Source organism: Vipera ursinii (assembly GCF_947247035.1).
Source record: "Vipera ursinii genome assembly, chromosome: 1".
Lineage (NCBI taxonomy): Eukaryota > Metazoa > Chordata > Lepidosauria > Squamata > Viperidae > Vipera > Vipera ursinii.
The window spans coordinates 311420441-311442209 of record NC_139512.1 but is presented as its reverse complement, the minus strand read 5'-3'; the positions used below and the strand labels follow the sequence as shown (position 1 = coordinate 311442209).

Below are 21769 nucleotides of genomic sequence, written 5' to 3'. Positions count from 1 at the left end.
AATTAGTTCTAGCTAGAACTGGAAACTCGTTCTCTTCTGTCGGTCACTGTATATGTTAAACAAAGGGTTGCTAAAGGATTTAGAGGCAAGCTAAAGAAACCTAGACTCTTTGATCTGGTTTTTCCCTATATTTTGCTTAACAATAAATTAAAGTAACTTCAGAATATTATAGTTTTACAAGACCAAAAAGAAAAAAAGTGATTTAAGTCAAATTTATTTTCAGATTAATTAATTATTCTCTTAATCTCTTAATCTGTTTCATTTGACCAATAAGCTTGTTACTATATAACTGATCATCACAGTTTCTTTCAAGTGATATTTTGAACCTGTTAAGAATTATATTTGCAAAATTTATTCATAACCATAAAAAGGTGAGACTTAATCTTTCTCTTTATTAGCTTTGCTTTACATTCTAAAGTACACTAGATAAAATAAAATCTCAGTGTTTAGAGATTTAGGGATGTATGAAATTTCAACAGATTTTCTCAGTTAAGTATGTAGCACTAATTACTTGAGCACTACTAGTGCTAGCACTAACTGCAGAGTACAAAATACACTTGTTATTCATTTTGTAACATTTTTCACTATTCGTATGTATGCAAAATCGGCAGAGCTTGAGAAGTAGGCTTGAGAATTTGAAGATCTATATTTATCAGCCGATTGTTCTATTTATTGATTTTCTACAGGACAAGAAGTCAGGGTGGCAGTAAAAATATAGGCTATTAGTAAAGGGCGGTGAAAAGCTAAGTAATGCTAGATTTCTCAAGGGACCTCACCTTTTCAGTATCAATGCCCCTGGACATTGACCAGGTAGAAACAATGTAGTCCATCACACGTTCACTCAAGCCTTTGGGCACTTGATAGAGCTTCAGGAAATCCCGGACACTGTTTAGCATTTCATGATATCGGTTTGTATTAGCATACATTTGCTGGAAGATAGTTGTCACATTCCCAAAAATGGTTGCGTATAACAAAGCTGCAAATAGAAGAAGGTGGGGAAGGGGGAACAAAATGAAGGTGGGCCTTCTCTGAAAGAGGCAGATGGTTTGGCAAATACAGCAATACACTGCAGTATTTGTGGGAGAAAATAGCATCAATTCCATCAATTGCAATAATAGTTATCTTCATTGTTACAACCCTAAGCGCTGATGCCATTTATTGCCTATAGGTACAAGCCTTTAGAGATTTCCTTTCAAAATTTCATGTATTATATAAAAGAAGGGTGCCTCATCTTGATACAAATTCTCTTGTTTCAATTAAGAGTGCCATTTCCAATTTGGTTTATGTTAAATGACTTACTGGGTAACTCCACAGCTGTGCAATTAGGGAAACATTTTCTAACCCTAGAGCAGGGGTCTTCAAACTTGGCCCTTTCATGATTTGTGGACTTGAACTCCCAGAATTCCTCAGCCAGGCACACTGGCTGAGGAATTCTGGGAGTTGAAGTCCACAAGTCATAAAAGGGCCAGGTTTGAAGACCCCTGCCCTAGAGGCTGCTCATTCAATCTAGGCTTGATGTCACCTTAAATCATTACCTCCCATTCACTTAACTGTACACAGGCACAGACCTCTTTCAATGCTGTAAATAATAATGCATATATTTATTAACTTTTGTAAGCTTGCCTTTCCCAAACAGAAGTTTATGGAGTCCTACAAAAGTTAAAAATGGCTTATACAAAAAATGAACAGGCACAAATTCAACAAAAGCCAGCTCATCGAAAGCCCTTCAGCAGCTTGAGCATGAAAGGTCTCTGTTTTTTTTCCCACTTGGCAGATCAGATTATTTTTAATAAAAGTCAGATAAATGTACTTAGAGAGAGTGTTATATTTGAGAAGCCACAACAGGAGAAGCTGAGACTCAGAAAAATGTCAGATCCAGAAACAAGCCTCCATATACAACAACAGTGATTGATTATTTCATGCAAGAGATGCAATTCCACCTAAAAGGAATGGCAGGAAGTATTGTTGGGGAAAACTCTGCCAAAACTTTTGAAATATTGCTGCCAGCTATACAGTTCAAAGCTCTCATGAAACCATTATAGTAAGTCCAACCATTGCTCCATCTATTCTAGATAGAGTGTACTGGGGATGTACTGATGTATTGGGGATGGACAGGGACTGATATGAAACTTGAATTCTGAAAGTAGGTCTTGAATGCTTTCACAAAATGATTGCCCAGAAGTCTTCCAATTTACAAAATGGCTAACACAGACGAGATAGTAATCACAGACCAATTTGAAGGTAATCACAGACCAAGATGAAAAGGTGATGTTATTAGTTCATGCTTGTCAGTTCGTCCTTTTCAACCCCTAATAGGACATATTAGGACTTGAACCCAAATGGTTTATTGCTGGATGGCATTATTCCTACAAATATATTTAAGGCCTGTTCACTACTGTTATTTGAGCCAAGCCAGCATAGGTGTTATGCCTGTATGTTCCCAAATCAGTGTCTTCCAAGGAAAGCTGAAGCCATTTTCTTCTGGTTCAGGTGTGCCTCAACTCCATATTGGATCTTCACCGGGAGGAGGCTGATTTTCCAGTTGTAAGAACTATTGTCCATTTCTACTCCCTTCCACCTGAGCTTACTTCCTGGTAGATTCCACAGGCAACTTTATTGGCAAATCTCCTCTTAATCTGGTCAGTTTTACAATGCCTGTAAAAAAATGTGGTGGCCTGACCATCTCTGCCTATGCACAGATCCAACTCTTGGAGCAATCTAATTTCTGAGTACAAACTATTACACATACTTTCTCCATAAACAGTGTTTCTGGAACCATAGTTAAATGTTGGAAAAAAGTTCCTACTTGAGGTTGCAAATTTGTGACGTCATGCCATGTGCACAGCCTTTAACAGAAATTTATATGCAAGAAAAATATTACCTTCACACCAGACAACTTTCCCCTCATCAACCCCTCAGATATCTTGCGGCTTGGCCAAAGACAAACAATATATGCTGAGAACACAAGGGGGAGCTAGTTATTAATTTTGCTCCTTTCTGTAAGGAATGGGAATTCAAGTATCTGAATCCCACTGATAATTTTATAGTCTCCTATTGGATGGCTGGAGGACACACTGAGTAGCTCAGGGTTCTCAACGTTTAGCCCTTCAAATTAGGACAGAGCAGGAAACAGACTCCACAAGATATGCTGAAATTTTATTTTTTATATGGGCTATAGTAACAGAATCTTGAAATCCTGACAGCTTCTTTTATATCAGAGAATCAAATTTCTGATGATCTTACCTAGTTTGGTAATGAAACATCTGCAAGAAAACCACCAAGCTCAGAGAACACCAAGGAGCCCACAAAATCAAGTTTACGTTTCTTTGCAACATCTGCTTCTTTTTCTTAAATTCTGTTTTGCTAACTGCCAAATTCCTTCTCCAAAGTCATCTCTGTGGTTCTCTATCCAGAATTCCTTATTGTTAGGAAGAATGAAATGGATTGCAAAGTTCACCTTGAAATGCTTACAAGGAGTTGGAGAGTAGAAATAGTTCCATGAGGAAATGCCCATTGACCAAGATGTTATGCCAATATTAGACTATTTTTGAAGTATCTCTAAAATGTTGTCCATATATCAGCATTAATAGAGAGATGGTACATTATATACAATAGCAACAATGTTCTAAGCAATTTAACATGCAGCTTGTATCAAAATATCTTGAATCTTTCTTTATCCTAGCTAAGGCTGAAAGGATCACAGGCAATAGATTCTTGAAAATAAGATTAATCCCTGATATAAATATACCCAAGATTGAATGATAAGCATTTAAATATTATCTGAACATAAACAAATAGAGTCAAACGGCCAATCATTCTAAAAATCTTGTTTTTTAAATCAAAAACATGTCTCCTCCCATATAAAGGTAAAGGTAAAGGTTCCCCCGCACATGCGTGCTAGGCGTTTCCGACTCTAGGGGCCAGTGCTCATCTCCGTTTCAAAGCCAAAGAGCCAGCGCTTGTCCGAGGATGTCTCCGTCATCATGTGGCCGGCATGACTAGACGCCAAAGGTGCACAGAACGCTGTTACCTTCCCACCATAGTGGTCCCTATTTTTCTACTTGCATTTTTATGTGCTTTTGAACTGCTAGGTTGGCAGAAGCTGGGACGAGTAACAGGCGCTCACTCTGCTATGCGGCACTCGGGATTCGACTCGCCAAACTGCCGACCTTCTGATCGACAAGCTCAGCGTCCTAACCCACTGAGCCATATAGAATGGTCTAACTCCTCTGATGATTAATAATGGTTATCTTGATTTTGTGACATTCCATGGATCTTCATTTAACAATCAGAAAGAAAAGGTTTTGGTTGAGAGGTTTATCTACAGAACAAGCTTCCTCCTTGAAATTAAGCATGCTTAATTTATTATGGCTGAAGGTAAAGATAGCCCTGAGTGTGCTCAACTCTTGGTGCAAATCTCCATGTATTTTTCTTGGCAGAATGATGGAAGAGATTTCAATTTTGTCCAGCGTGGTGGTCTAGACTAGTCAACAGACCTAGGTGGTTCCCCATTCTATATTAAGCAATGTCAACTGTGCTAAGTTTCAGCCAAGATCAGCCCACAGTCTCTTTAGATTTTAGGTACATGATAGAAACTTTTTTTTCCCTCAACTTAATGTTTCATCATTTTAGTAGTGTTACTGTGACCAAGTGTGTTTCTTGTACATTCAGCAGAGAAAATGGCAAAGTCCATATGGAAAAAAGATTAACACTGGACATTATTTATTTGTACATTGCTCTTTTCTCTGGAACAGAACAGCATAATGTACAGAGGAAAATCACCATAAAAACCATTTATAATTGTAAGAAAAAAGGCCCAATTGCTGATAAAAGTTTTTAAAATGCAACATTTAGGTATACTGTAAACTGAGTAAGCTGCCCAGAGTGTGTGAGCCGCCCCTGTATGTGAGTTGGGCAGCTACTTAAATGTGTCTAATAATTAATAAATAAATGGTTCATGAATGCAGTTAATGTGAAGCCAGTTTGATTGTGAAGCAGTTACAGTTCTGCACGTGTCCTAGTAAGAATACTGCAAATTATTTTCTCAACCTAAAAGCCATCCATGCTTCTCCAGGAAGAGAATTTAATAAACAGGGCAGCATCTCCCAAAATAGCTTTCTTTCAGCCAGCACACTACAGGCCAAAGTCACAGACAATAGTACCAACAGCAATAGTTCTATTTTTCGTGTGCCCATAACCAGATGAGACCCATAGACAAATCCTCCCCAATTTATCTTAGTAAAGGATTTTAGGGAAGACAATATTTCAGATATTTACTACACATTGCTTTATTAAAACTTTTATTATTAAATTTATATACCACCCAAATCCCAGCAACTCCATGGGATCTTTTTGGTTAGTGAAGGTTTCTTTTTAAAAAAATATATATATTTATTAAATTTCAAAAAGAAACATTAAAATACAAATTATCATAAAGGGGAAAGGGGAAAGGAAATTAAAGGATAATTTTAAAAGTGCCAAAAAAAACTTATCAAGCAAATAGACTAGTATTCTCAACCTTTTTGACACATCTGAAATTGGAGGATTTATTTGGTCAAACAGCAACCAGACAGCAGCATTTTGCCCCAACTACAACTTTTGGACCATTTTCAAAGGTAGAATATGTAGCATGCAGCGCGGTAATCCAGTTGTGAGGGCATAGATAACTAAGTTAGAGCATCGTGTCCCTGGGATATATTCATAAATAAATAGCAATGGAGCAGAAATGATTGCTGTATTTAGAAGCCTGAAAAGGAAAAAATTCTCTGCCATGTCTTGTCTTATCACAGAAGCATTATCATTTGGCAATGATAAGAAGGCATCAATAACTGAAAAGTGATGGATAGTCTTGATTTAGGCCCAGGAGCCAATTATTTATACAGATATAAAAAAATCATAGAAGAATTGAAGATTGAAAAATAAAATAATTTACAGGTGCTATATACATGCATTCACATGAAGGAAGTTCAGAGAAGGAAAACACAAAAGATGCAAATGTTAAGAAACAGTCCTTAGGAAGCAACTCCCTAAGAGAAAGTGAGAGAACTACCTAAGACAGGGGTGGGGAACCTTGGCTCTTTTATGACTTGTGGACTTCAACTCCCAGAATTCCTGAGCCAGCCGGCTGGCTCAGGAATTCTGGGAGTTGAAGTCCACAAGTCATAAAAGAGCCAAGGTTCCCCACCCCTGACCTAAGAGAACTACCTAGCAACTACCTAAGAGAAAGCAGAATTGAGAAAACCTGAATCAGGATCCTTCGGAGAGAATGAACAATGCCATCATGCAAAGAAAGACCAGTTCAATGTCATCTCAGTTTCAGTCCAGGTCTCAATAAAGGTACTGTCCCATCTTTTAAATATTTACTTTCTCAGGAAATGTTCAGAATAGAGGGAGGAATAACAATGTCTGAAACATTTCTGAGAGTGGTCTGGCAATGAAGCCACCACCATCTGAAAAATCAGGCCATTGAGCAATCATTTATCTTAGGTATGGGATGTAATCTTTTTATGATCATTCGCTCTATGATACCCCACAGCATTTGAGTACCCTAACCCTAACCCTAACCCTAACCCTAATCTTAGGTATATTTCTTGGCTGCTTGTTTCTTCACTGTTGATGGTTAATCCTAAAAGTCAGAAACTGTCCATCGCTTCAGTATCTTCATTGTCAATTTTAAGATTGGTTACAGGTAGTCCTCAACTTATGACAGTTTGTTTAGTGATCATTCAAAGTTACAGCAGCACTGAAAAAAGTGACTTATGACCATTTTTTCATACTTACAACCGCTACAGCATCCCCATGGTCACATGATCAAAATTCAAACGCTTGGCAACTGACTCGTATTTATGACGGCTGCAGTGTCCTGGGGTCACGTGAACATCTTGTGCAACCTTCTGATAAGCAAAGTCAATGGGGAAGCCAGATTCACTTAACAACTATGTTACTAACTTAACAACTCCAGCGATTCACTTAACAACTGTGGCAAGAAAGGTTGTAACTGGGGTAACTTAACAAATGTCTCACTTAGCAACAGAAATTTGGGACTCAATTGTAGTCATAAGTCAAGGACTACATGTATTGTATCTGTTGTCATTGGTTTGGTCTACTTTGTACTTAATTTTAGTTTCTTTTTTTTTTCATTCTGCTCCTCGACTTTTATAACTAGGGCTTGCAGATCCTTTACATTTTCAATTATCAGGGTAGTGTAATCAGCATAGCTAAGGTTACTGATGTTTCTTCCTCCAATGTTAAAAAACCATACTCATCTGCCTGCAATCCAGCTTCCCTATATTCAGTATACTGTTGAATAAATAAGGGGAAAGTGTAGAGCTTTGATCACCCCTTTACCAATCTGGAGTATCTAAGTTTGTAATGAGGACAGTGAGATGTTATAGGATTGCAATTTTTCTGAGCACTTTCCACAGCTTGACATGATTGGCATAATCACCTGCCTTTCTACAACTGATGAAGCATGTTGTGACTTCTTTTTGATATTCTTCGGCTTTCTCAATCAACCAGCGTGCATCAGCACTAATATCTCAAGTTCCTTGGCTTTTTCTAAAGTCAGTTTGAACCTCTGGCACCTCTTTTTCCACACAGGGCTCTAATCTGTGCTAGATGATCCCAAGCGTTATTTTGCTAGCATGTGAAATTAAGCATATTGTACAATAGTTTACACATTTTGTTAAATCTCTCTTTTTTGGTATTGGAATGTAGACTGATATCTTGCTTTTTGTATATAAATCTTTTTATTAAAGGTTTTACAAAGAACACAAACACCAACACAAAGTAATAAAGGATTTTTTTAAAAAAGCAAGGGAAGAAAGGAGAGAAAAATACAGAAAAAGAGACCCCCCAAAAGTAAAAGGAAGCTTCTGATTTCTTCTGCAGCAAATACTAATACAATTACAATTGTTAGTCATATGATTACAGCCTAACTGGTTGGGTTGGAAATATATAAGCCATGATTTGTAATGTATTGTATCTCTTTAAATGTGTAATGATTGGCCAACACTCTGTTCATTCAATGGCCATAAGAGGGAGCTAGAGACATAGCTTCTCTCTGTGTGTGTTAGTTACTTTGTTACGTTGCTTGCTGATTATTGTTGATTGTGGTTTTGCTACTGTTTGCTAAACCTGAAGAGCTGTGTTTTTGACTTTTGGACTGGTAAGATGACTTTGTATTGGATAACTCTTGAACTGTTGATATCTTCTCTGTACCCGTGTATGACCTGGACTGTTTATTCTTGACTTGTGCTACTCCTAAAAGTAAAGTTTTTTTTCCTTTTTTACACGCCTCAGTGTATCAGTGTGGTTGTTGTGCAAAACCTGACTACTCTCAGTACCACTTCTTTTGGGCATTCTCCTTGTTGACTCAGGAGATATTCTGCACAAACCCTGTCAACAACATTGTCTCTTACTCTATGGTTACAAAAGAGCTCAATTTTTTTATTCATTTTTTTCCAAAAATCAAAATCACAAGTGTATTTTTTTTCTGTTTCATGCAAAAAGTCTATAAGGAGTTTCCAGTCAGCCATAAATACAGATGTATTTTTCTCTAAACAAAAAGCTTAATATAACCACAAGATCTGCAAAATCCATCAGGCACCCAGCCAATGTGAAGCACAGCTAGAAAGTTAGCAAATGGGATCTCTCATAAAGATTGTGTTTGCTAATCTTCTGTCCAAAAAACTAACAAATGGGATCTTTCTGAAGGCTACTGCCTACTCCTGCCCAGTATGAACTGGTGCCTTTGCCATTGCCTCTAAAGGGATCATCTGCCTCCCTGTCACTGATGCCCAACACGGAGGCCTTCTTGCTTTAGCTTGGTGGTGGGATGATGTTGTGCCTTGAATGACCGTAATAGGAATGTATATTCCCAACGTTCTTCACTTATCCTTCCCAGGAATGATAAGGCAGCACAGCAGGACCTGCAGGTGTTATGGCCAGAACCCAACAATAAATTAGGTGTTTTTTAGACTGGTTATTTTAATGTAATGACCTTTTCAGCAAAATCAGGCTTAATTGAGCACCTTTTTCCACTTTGAGTCTAATATTTCATTTTCATCAAGGCACTCCAAACATGCGTCCCAATTGCTAATTATAATTCCACACTCTACATTATAATTATTCTTGCTCAAAGGCATTGTATTCCTGCATGAGTGATCTTTACTTTACTATTAGTTACTTACAGAAGAGACAGTAAGAGCAGTGAAGACTTGTCAGCACATTAAGATAAGCTGACCCACAAATGTTTCTGAATAAAGTTTTTAGCTCTATGCCCTTGTGACCCACTTCTTCAGGTCCTCTACATTTATAAATCAAATTGTTAAATACTCTTAGTTTTTATCATTTGTAAACAACTAACGAGCAAAAAGGAAAAAGGAAAGGCACAGTTGATTATGTGCTTTCAATTCAGAGTAGACAACCATGTAGATAGACTTCTCCTGGAGGGTCTTGGACAATTCACTGTGGCCAACTCACCATGGCCATCTCAGTATTGCCAACTCACTACAGTCATCTCACCATTGCCATTTTGCCATAGTCAACTTGCCACAAGACAATTTGCCATGGATAACTCACTGTAGGATAAATCCAGACAGGAAAACTCAGTGTGATAAACTTTATCCGCCACTATTTCTTCAACCTTATTTTCATTTTTGTCTATTTCCACAGTTCAATACAGTTGAGCTATCCTGTTTGAAATTGTCCTGCAGTGAGTTGTCCCATGGCAAGTTGGCCGTGGCGAAATGACCATAGCAAGTGTACTGCGGCGAGTTCTCCCATTCCATCTCCAGGATGATCAATGCTTAACTTTGCTCTTCAGATCTTGCAGTGGTGTACTCATCACACTATAATTACGTTGATCCAATAAATCCAAAAATATCTGATATTTGATATATTACCCAACTACCTACAAAATAAAATTAACTGGAAAAGGAAAAGAAGGTATTTTATTATATAGTATCTTACAAATAGCCAGTCAACACAATGGAGAAAAAGCTGTGTTAACGTGCAATATTTAAATATTCATCTATTATCACATAAAAGTTGCAATATGAAAAAAATATGAAGCTGTCATATTTCCAGCTGGAAAATGAACAACTGTATATTTTTCTAAGATTGTAACTTTTCATATTTGGGGAAATCATTATTTTTTCAAATTAGCATCTTAGTAGTTTTCTTGCATTTCTTTCCTTTCCAATAAACACACAGTTACTATTACATTGTTTACCAATTATTATTTTTCACTCTCTCAAAACTCTTTAATATTTGCCAGGCAACATAAATCCTTGAACATGAAAAAATACAGCTCCAGGATTACAGGGAATCCTGGCCTCTTTTCCCATTGGCCTTGACAAGAAATGAATCTCTGAGTTTTCTACTCCTAATGGAAAGAAAAATGCTGCTGTTGGGGTTTGCTTTCATTGATATTTCTGCATTGAGCAAGGGATGGGATACAATGCCTTTCATGGTCTTGTCCAATAGTCATATATAATAGGCTGCTGAGGGGAATGAAACAGAATAATAATGGAAGAAAACTGTGTGTATCTGCAATTAGGAAATAATTTCCACTAATTTGTTTGGTCAGCCTCTTTGGTGGTCTGTTTTATTTTTTTTTATTATTTTTGAAATATTTGTATTGTTTTGTTTACTTCAGCCTTATCAGGACAAGATTTTTATTTTGTCTTTAATATTGCTGCCATGGTTTTGTCTGTGTACTATTTTATTGTTTTAAAAGATTTAAATTGCTTTTATTATGCTTGATACATTATTGTTTGGACTGCTACGTATTTGATCGTTATAAACTAAGTACCGGTACTAAGTATTTCGTTAGACTGGTCAAAATTTAAGGTAGAACACTTTTTCAGCCATATTAAATTTAGCCATATTTTACATAGTTCTCTGTGTAAAACATGTGACTGAGCAAAGGGGCCACTCCAGCACAGTAATATGTTAAATCTAATATAGGTGAATTCTTTCAAACCATCTTTCTGCAATAAACTTTGAATGTGTGCTGAAATCCAGCATCTACTGTAGTTTAAAAGCAGGCTGACTAGCTTAATTTCATTTGGACTGTTTTATGTGTGATTGTTCCCACTCCTTGTTTTTCCTATAATTCCCTATGGATAATCAATTCCTTTTTAAATATAGAGCTTTGGTTTCATTGATTTTGTAAGGTATTTCTCATTGAAATCCTCCTTGTATGCATGACTGCATGGTTGCACAGCTATTCCCTAAATTTCAGGGTTTGAAAAAGCTTGGTTAACTTCTGAGCTTTGAGATGAAAGATGTAAAACAGCTTCTGTTCTATTTTCTTACAGTTGGATTCAAATAAAAGATCTTTGGTTAAAGGCTAAGAATTCCCCAGCTGGCCAGAGAAGGGGATGTTGGGAAGTTCAGCCTAACTCATAACATCCAAGCATAAACAACTTGTCCTGGGGAAGATTTTGCTACTAAGATTTTAAATTATCCTTCTGTCCAGTTTTAACAGAAGTGTTAAAAATTAAGGTACAGATGATTAAATATGCAATATTAAAACTGTCATTCAACATTGTATTACGTATATCAATTTAATAAAAAGCAATGATTGACAATCCAAAAGGATGCACTCAATCTGTAGTTCTAATTCTAGTGCTGATATCACAGCTATAAAAAGGTAAACTTAGAATGTATCCATCATATCTACATCTAACTAGCATGATTTCCTGCAACAGTGCTTCAGTAGTGGGTTTGAAAGTTATGCTCATATCTTTCATATTATAGTTACAGCTTTACAATTCCAAATGGCATCCAATACCTCAGCCATCTGAGAAGAGCATACTTCAGCTTGACTCCATCCAACCCATGTATATTGCCTAACCACACAACTGTTTCTTAATAACAGAACTAGGATGTTGTTGTTTTGTTGATTCACAAAATATCTCCTGATAGTGCCAACTTAGAAGTGCAATCCTCCAAAATTAAATTATTTATAATCTCACCCATTTTTACAAAGGAGTAAACCAGATACTTCTGTGTCACCCTGAAAGGGAAAAAGAAAGATATTTTCCTTCAGCTAAGCTTTCCTTTTGGTGGCTTCATGGGTGCCTCCACATTACGTTCCTGGCAAGAATTTGAAAATAATTTGCCAATGCAGATCCTATTGGGATGATTTTTAATTTCCCAGTCTAGATTACAGTCTGAGATCCTGATGCTACTACTGCCATCCAAGCACTACCAGGTCTGACTTCTGAAAATCACCTACATTGGAAAGGACACGCCTAAGGATGGTTTAACTAAGGCAAAAACCCAAATTACTTTAATTTAAATTAAATTAATATGTATTTAATAATTTCAAACCTCTTCTTGTTCAAAATTATACTTCAGCAGAACTTTTGGATGGGTTTGGAACTGCATTCACAGCTTAAGGACACCCATCTGATAGGAAATGTATTTATGTATTTCTTCTGGGTATGCTATACAGGAAAAATATCTGGTAAAGCACACCATCATTCTGCAAGCATTCTGATCTGGAAAATAGATCACCCTCTCTTGACCTGGGCTAGCATTTCTGCAAGTAATAGTGCCATGCTTCTGCAGGACTCCAGGAGGAGGAGGAGGAGGAGGAGGAGGAGGAGGAGGAGGAGGAGGAGGAGGAGGAGGAGGAGGAGGAGGAGGAGGAGGAGGAGGAAGAAGAGAGAAGAAGAAGAAGAAAAGAAGAATTGTTGCTTTTTATTTTATTTCTTTCCTTTTTTTCTTTAGAACATTTTCTGTGTTCTTTTCCTTACCTGAAAGTCTAGTGTTACACAGTAGAAATAATGAATTATTTAAAAAAACAAATACAATAAAAATAGCACTCCAAAGCCATAACTGAAATCAACAACTAAAATTTTCATTTACAGTTTCAATGATAAAAACAAATGGAGAATGCCAAACTGTACAAATTAAAAATAATTGTAGCAAAGACAATGATTCCCTCAAAACTGAATTAACTCTGATGAATATGGTGATTAAGGGACTGGAAGCCAAAGCATATAAAGAACACTTGCAGGTATTAGGTTTGTCTTGTCTAGTGAAAAGAAGAACTAGGGGTGACATGATAGCAGTGTTCCAAAATTTGAGGGCTACCACAAAGAGGTGGGGGGCAATCTATTCTCAAAGCACTAGAAGCAAGACAAGAAACAGTGGATGGAAACTAGTCAAGAAGAGCAGTAACTTAGAACTAAGGAGAAAATTTATGACAGTTAAAATAATTAATCAGTGGAATGGCTTGCCTTTAGAAGTTGTTGGTGTTCCATCTCTGGAGGCTTTTAGGAAGAGACTGCACAGCCACTTCACTGGAATGATAGGGTCTCCTGCTTGAGCAGAGGGTTGGACTAGAAGACCTCCAAGGTCCCTTCAGTCTGTAATTCGGAATACTCTAGCACAGGGGTCCCCAACCTATGGGCCATGGCCCAATTACTGGTCCATGCCTACTGCCACCAGGCTGGCGAGTGCATGCACACACATGTGTGAACTCTCCCCACTCACGCAAGCACACACGGACCCATTTACACATGTGCGTGGGGCTAGTGACAACAGCTAGCGCCTGCACAAGTACCATGTGGATTCGTGGCCCGTTTGCACATGCCAGGGGGGCTAGTGGCAGTGGCTAGTGCCTGTGCACATGCACAAATAGAACAATTAACCAGTGGAACAACCTGCCTCCAGAAGTGGTGAATGCTCCAACACTGGAAGTTTTTAAGAAGAGCTGGCCAGCCATTTGTCTGAAATGGTATAGGGTTTCCTGCCTGAGCAGGGGGTTGGACTAGATGACCTCCAAGGTCCCTTCCAACTTATTATTATTATTATTATTATTATTATTATTATTATTATTATTATTATTATTATTATTATTATTATAAATGGGGCTGCTAGCGCCATGTGGGTTGCATAGCCTGTTTGCACATGTGTGGGTGCGCGGGGCCCCATTTCCGCAATTTTCTCAGCTGGTCCCTTTCCCTCTGGGCTGCCTGCATGAAAAGGGTTGGTGGACCTCTGTTCTAGCATGGCTATGTATTTTTCCTTCCATTGCCTTCTTCTAGGTTGTTGTTGTTTTGGGTTTATACTTCCCAATCTAATCTATAGCCCTTAAAGTTCCTGGTCACGTTCCATCCAAGGATCAACTAAGACACCACAAAAGAATACTTGCTTTCATATGAATAATGTAATGTGTAAGTAAACAATTCTCCAGTTGTTCAGAAAAATGAAAAACTATAGATTTCTAAAGCATTTTTCCACTGAAAATTCATAGTGCCTTTTTTCCTTTGGAATGTTTAGTCCTTCCTGATCTAGCACCAACAGGGTTATCATCATCAGTGTGTTAAAATTTTACAGTTGAGTTTATCCAAAACCATGGATAAAGCTGGCTGGTGTAGAGCTGTGCAATTCACTATGAAGGGAATGTGCAGTAAAATCCAAAAGAGTGGCACAATAGAAAAATAAGATGTATCACTTGCACCATTTTATGTATTACAAAATTAAATCATCTTGAACATTGAAATGGATTTCCTTTTCCATTTCACAGTACTAATGAACAGGTCACTACTTAAATGAAGTCAGAGTCATTTAAGAGTATCATTTTCCTTCTGCAATTTATAGACAGTAATGCATGGGCCATTTTCAATTACATTGCTGAAATTAAATCTCCAACGAGAGATGCTGTTTTGATCATTTGTGCCAACAACTCTTAACTCAAGTTGTTGCTTTTCCCATACTGCAGAATTAAAGGGAAAGTGTGAAATGCAGCTTCAGGAATGTTTGAAGGATGTTTTGGTTAGCCATTGAAGCTCTTTGATACAGAATTTGCTAGAAAAGCAGAATGGTTTGGCATATTGACAAAGATTTTACTACGGCTCTCCATGAACTTTGCCTTGCCCCAAGGATGAAAGCCTTCTTGAAAGTATCTGGGTGAATATTAAGGCAAAAAAGAAAATGACATTCTTATAAGCGTATACTACAGGTCACTGAGCCAAACAGAGGAAATAGACGAACTTTTTTGCAGAGCAGTTAGCTGAGGTGTGCAGAAAACACACCATTGTGATAATGGAGGACTTTAATTACCCTGAACTCAATTGGGAAAGAAACTGCAGCAACTGATACATTGAACCGTTTCCTAACTTACAATTTTATCCTCAAAAAAGGGGAGAAGAGAAGTAGAGGGTCAGCTACACTAGACTTGATACTTACTAATGGGGATGAAATGGCTGAGGGAATAGAAGTTGTAAGAACTCTGAGAGTGACCATGTCATAACAGAAGGTAAGGCTAACTTTAGAAAGTCTGACTAGTGTTCTAGATTTTAAGAGATCTGACTTCAACAAATTTGGAGAAAGAATATGCAAGATTCTATGGATGGAAATCCTACAGAGAAAAACAATTCAGGATGCTTGGGAAACTCTGGACAAAGGGGATGCTAAAGGCCCAAACAGAAATAATACTATAGAAAAAGAAAAACAAGAAACACCTGAGACGAGCATGCTTGCACAGAGAGCTCTCTGACAAGCTGGATGTTTTAAAGAAAACATTGTAATAACATTTAAATAGGTGTCTTTTTTTAAAAAAAAAAGCTAACCAAAAGAAGCAAAAGTTCCTCACAAATTCAGAAAAATAGTATCTTGGGCCTAGACATACTGTACGTGACAAGGTCTCAACTACTTTGTATCGTTCCCACGCCCACTATAACTTTTGTACTCTCATAAAATGTTAAAATAATCTCAAGCTACCCAAAGATGTTCCAAAACTCTTTTAAACCATGATCGGTTGATAAATAAGAGTATTGTGGTTTACATATAATGCTAACCTATGGCTAAGAGCATACATGATATTCAGTTAAAAAGAACTATATTTTGACTTAGTAGAATGGAAAACAGGAGTTATTGTGTCCTGCCTCTCTTGGACTTCATTTGTTTTAAGCTTTTTACATTTTCCTCCCTTTACCAATTTTACTGAAGATTTTTAAAAAAATAATCCAGAACCCTTTTTCTTACCAGTATAATAAGTAGATTTTAACCCAATTCCTGAATAATACTCACAATTTAATACTTTTTCTTGCTCTTACTTTTGCTTTGGTGTGGGTTCTAAAGGTTCTTGATGACCTTTGGAATTCCAGAATATAATAACTGGAATATCACTCAAGATTTAGTAGATATCAGCATAATATAATTAATGAGGGTTGTATGATAGAATACTGGCTTTTATTAGGTTTCTATTTTTCCTGTGTTATTTAGTGATCGTATTTTATTATTCTTTTAAAAAATTATTTAGCAAAACTATATATCATTTGGAAAACAAAGTTCATATGCTTACCTTATCAAAAAAATAAAACCCAAAACAAGACAAAAACACAACAGTTTATTAGCATAGCATTTCCAGGCTTCAAAAGTTAACAAATTATAAAACCATTTAAAAGTTGAAATATGAGCCAGAAGGGTTGAAGCTGGTGAGATGCAATCCAATGATTTTCAAACTGGACAGAATCGGTATGGAACATAAAAATTTCCAGTTCTCAAAACCAGCCAAAGATAGATTTCTGCTTTCTACTGAGGGCAAATCTTCTGCCTAAATGTGAATTGTTTCTTGTCTTAAATAAAGCAACTTAACTAGTCATGTGCAGTATGTGACATTTTTACTGCTAGTTAATTGTCCTGAGATTTATCGCATTGGTTTGTGTGACGTCTGACAATTACTTCCCAGGAAGAGCGAGATGACATCTGTAGGAAAGGTGGTGTATGTACCTCATCTTCATGGCAGGAGTATAGAAAGAGTGAAGGCCCTTGAGAGGGGTTCTATTCCACACTATTTCCTATGTTATATTATTTGTGTCCTCATCAGTTCATGCAAATGTCTAAAGAGGATTTGTTAAGTTTTGAGGACTGCAGCTAGAAACTAGATCATTCTCTTTCTCAAGGATACTACCTAAGACACAAATCCTTAACTGTTTTAAATTGGTATACTACCTGGAATTTTGAAACCATGTAGCTACTGGTATAAATTGGCAGCCATGCAAAGACTGGGATAAAAAATGGAGGAAGAAGAAAGAAGTGGAACTTGCCTAAAGAGGACATGGCTGGTTGACTAAAATGTGTGTATTTTGTATAATAATCTTTTCCTTTACTGCTAATTTAATTAAATGAAGGTTTCTTGTACAGAATGTCCTCTACTTGCACTTTTTGTATAAATCTATGATGTAAATCTATGATGTAAATATCAGGGACGCGGTGGCTCAGTGGGTTAGGACGCTGAGCTTGTCGATCAGAAGGTTGGCAGTTTGGCGGGTCGAATCCCGAGTGCCGCGTAACAGAATGAGCATCTAGTCATGCCGGCCACATGACCACGGAGACGTCCTTGGACAAGCGCTGGCTCTTCGGCTTTGAAACGGAGATGAGCACTGGCCCCTAGAGTCGGAAACGACTAGCACGCATGTGCGGGGGAACCTTTACCTTTACCTTATGATGTAAATATTATAATCTATTACTGTGTTTTGTAGGGAGTCAGCAACCAGCACCCCCTCCTAGAGAATGAAATATTTGGGGGGATATTAAAAGAGGCATGATAGACTATTTCCCCTAAAGGAGAAATGGAGAAAATAATCTTAACAAAGGCAGACAGCAGCCCCAGTCTTCCTGCTATAGGAAAAAGTCTCAAGCAAAAAGGCCAATCATTAGGAGATGGATATTTGAATGGATATTCAATGGATATTCAGAAAGATTGGGCCACTCTATTCATAAGCAAAGAGCAACAGGGACTCAAGATAAGCAACCCAATTAGGCAAGCCAAAAATTGACAAGATTAGCTCAGACAAACACCTAGGATTGGCATTTCTGCTTTTGCCTATAGAGCCAGCCATGACCCATACATGATCCCATAGGAATCTGGCAACAGCCATTAGAATATTAAAGGACATATTCTTGCACAGGAACGGGCATCTCAAACACAAAGCCTCAAAGAAGGTATAAAATCCCACCTATTCTCAACTCCTTTTTGTCAGCTGTCCTAGAACTACATGCTGTTGTCGGTTCTGCTCATCAATAAACTTTCTTTCCTAAGCAACTAGCCTCCATTTTATTTCCAATGTCTTACTCCTGGCTTGGAACTGAACCTGATTTTATTTCCAAAGGTTTTAAACAGAATATTTGTCCAAGCACAAGAAAGACAAAATGTGGATAATCTGACTTAAATAAAGTTTACTTTATGAATTTCAATAGGTGCTATAATTTCAGGTAGTAAATATTTAAAAAAATTAAAGTAACATTTGTATTAATGTAATTGAAGATAAAGCTTTTCCAAATTATTGTTTTGCTTGCACTTAATACTTACCTTACCTATTTTCTTAACAATGATGGCTGAGTTCATATGGTGTAGCTATTGTTATATGATTTGTTTGATTTGGCTTAATATGTATGAACCCAGCTTCTCTCTAGGTGTCTGCCCATTATCAAACACAATATTAGGGCAGCCACTTCATCTCTGCTCTGAGTCCTAATCAACAAATCAACATTGTTCCTCCACAGTATGAAACAGGCCTTATTTGAAATCTTATTTAAGACATATTTAAACTGGGCAGCAATCCCTTTGCTGTCAAATGCTTCTCACTATTTCATTTAGTCCTAGGAGCTACATAATTTTAAGCTACCTTTGACTCAGTTTTCTTATATGTTTATCGTAAGTACAAAAAATATTTGAAGAAACTACAAATTAACACATTTGTTAAATGTAAGTCTCTTTGTTGCTTTCTCCAGGAAAAACTGTTATGTTTTTAAAACAGTGATGAAAAAAATACTCTGCAAAGATTTAATGAGACAATTATCAAATAGTACTAATTTCTTGAACTTCTTAGTTTTGCGTATAAGCTATCCTATGTATCAGCATTTTTTAAAAAAAATCTTACATATGAGAGATCGTTTGTTCTATTTCCAGTTATATAGGTCAAACGCAATAAATAAAAGCAGAACACTATTAAGAGGCAAAAATACTATTGACTCCATTAAAATGTAAACTCTTGTGCCTGCTATCACAGATGTTAGAGAAAGATTTACAGGCTCATGCATGCAAGACACTTTGTCGATTCAGTGCTGCATAATGAACAAATTGAAATCTGCACTACATTATCTTGGAAAAATCAGCTGGGTAATTGGGCCAAAGCAGGAGAATTAAACTTGTTCTGAATTAATAAGAAACTGGTTAGTTTTGATCTCATGTTTCATACCCCAATGCACAGCACACTTTAAAAATGCCAGTCAGGCATGCAGAATGAATGTTCAAGAGCAAACAAGATCTAGGACACCAAAATGTCACTCCCTCCTACCATTCTTACATCTTGTCTAAAAAGTTACTTAATCCTCTTAGGCAAGGAGAGTAGGGATTCCTATATTACTGTCATTTCCAGAATTAACAAGGACTCCCCTAAAGAAGAGCAGTAGCTTCACTTTAAGAAAAAGTGACCAGATGCCCTCAAGATATTTCACTCAGCTTCCACCATGCTTTGCCACTTGCCTCCTGGTTGGCTTGAAATCTAAAACCTATTTGTTGTTTTCCCATCCTCTACCATATGTTGCACCTCATTCATCAGTTTTATAGTTTCTATCCCACATTCTGATCAAAGTGCCCATCACCACATACCTTAAAGGCACACCTATACTACAAATGCAGGTTACTTCTGAAAATTAAGGACTCTTGGTGGTGCAGTAGTTAGAATGCAGCATTGCAGGAAAATTCTGCCCACAGCCTGGAGTTTGATCCTGACTGGGCTCAAGGTTGACTCAGCGTTCCATCCTTTTGAGGTCAGTAAAATGAGGACTCAAATTGTTGACATCAATATGTTGACATTGTAAACCACCCAGACATTGCTGTAGAGCACTATGGGGTAGTCTATGTGCTATTGCTATATTAATCTGGGCTAAATTAGCTAATTCTTAAAGGTATGGTATTTTCTCAAACTGCTTCATTTTGATTATGTTGGGGGGAAAGATGTTCAGATAAACTTCTCAATGTAATAAATCTTGTATCCATACATCGCAGTTTAAGATGATAATGATACTTCCAAAAGGTCTCGCAGAAAATGGAAAGGTAAATTACTATTAGAATGTATGTAGTTCTTATTTTATGACCATAGGTAGCCAGATAAGTTCATTTTTCTCCTCTGCTTTCCTTTCGCTCTCTCCTCTTTCTTTTCAGCTTTTCATCTGCCTTCACTTTGTATACAGACACTGAACATAATCTGTCCCTAGAGGGTATTGAGTTCTATCTCCCAACCCATGTGCTATCCCTCTTGTAAAAATTATTTTGGTATATTTTTACAAAATACAGTGTTACCCTAAGCTTGCTACGCTTCTTCACAGACACTTCTATCTCTAAATCCTTATATAATACATAGATATTCATGCATGATCACCTGTAAGATCTCATATTTATATTTATTTACACATTTTTTTAAATACACAAGAAAATCCTACAACTGCAAAAAGTACACATAAAAAACCAGGAAAAAAGAGAATATAATGTTGTTGTTGTTGTTATTATTATTGTTGTTGTTGTTGTTGTTGTTGTTGTTATTATTATTATTATTATTATTATTATTATTATTATTATTATTATTATTATTATTATTATTATTATTATTATTATTTCTTCCTTGTTCTTTAGTTCAGCTCCAGTTCCTCAATTCTGGTTTCTGCACATTACAGGCAGCTGCCTTACATCCATGGGTCCCAAAGAAGAGCATCATTCTGGAGAATTTCTCAGCTATTTTTAACTTCTTTTTTGAGGTCTGTAGATAAGTGCTTTCTAGAGAAGTTGCCATCGTTTCCTAAAAACATCCTCAAAAACACTATAAGTCATTTATTTATGTGGTATAATGTGTTAACCTTCCCTTATAGTCTTGAGCATGTCAGGATTAGTCAACAGTTAAAATCAATAAAATATTACAGCTTTTAAATCAGTTCTTTACTTGTAAAATTTGATTTATCAGGAGCAGATATCAAGAGATTTTCAAAAATAAAGCTTACTTCAGAGTACATGGTACTTTATATTGAATAAACTAAGATAGCCTTGAACATTGAAAGCTCTGCGTGCAAAGTTCAGTCATTCATCAAAGAAAGCTCAGGTTAAATTGAAGAACGCTAAAGGCAAACAATCATTTGCTATTACAAGAGAATGTCTGAATGAAAAAAAATGTTTTTTTCTTGTTCCATCCAACATTTAAAGCATATGCTATTCATAGCTAAATGTCTATGGAGATTCTTAGTCATCCAGCTCATAGTTATCCCAAAGATGCTTTTTTTTACGAAGCAGCTGGGCTTTCTTGTTTTTCTTTGAAAATGTTTTACTTTTCATCCAAGAAGCTTTTTCAGCTCTGACTGGATGGTGGGGAATGGCAGGATTTATACTCTTTGCAGACAACTGATCATTTGCATTCTTTTAACGCACAGGTGTCAATCTCACCCTGTCGCATGATGTGTCATGATGTATCGCAACTTTTTTCACACTGCCAGAACTGGGGTGGGCGTGGCCTCCACATGATGTAACCGGCCCGCAGGCCAGCAGTTTGACACCCCTGTTTTAGCAAATCGTTAGTGGTACCTGGAGGCTTATCTGTGTTTTCAGGGTCACCTGGGTGTGGAGCCTTCTTGGAACTGTTGAAAGGACTGTGTTGTAGACTGGAGATAGATGATGTCATATACCTCCCCCTCTGTTGAAAGAGGGCTGTTCAGTTTTGACATAGATGGCCTCTTTGACCCCTCTTTCAAACCA

At 37.0% G+C, this 21769-nt stretch overlaps 1 protein-coding gene across 1 annotated transcript in view; it reads right to left on the bottom strand.

Annotated features, from left to right (window-relative positions):
• KCNH1 (potassium voltage-gated channel subfamily H member 1) overlaps window positions 1–21769 on the bottom strand; it is a gene marked incomplete at both ends in the record, with an annotated part of 204962 nt that overhangs the window by 95891 nt on the left and 87302 nt on the right. Inside the window, one exon of the mRNA XM_083379517.1 lies at window positions 777–976. Coding sequence (XP_083235643.1) covers window positions 777–976 — 200 coding nt within the window. The remainder of the gene's footprint in view (window positions 1–776; window positions 977–21769) is intronic.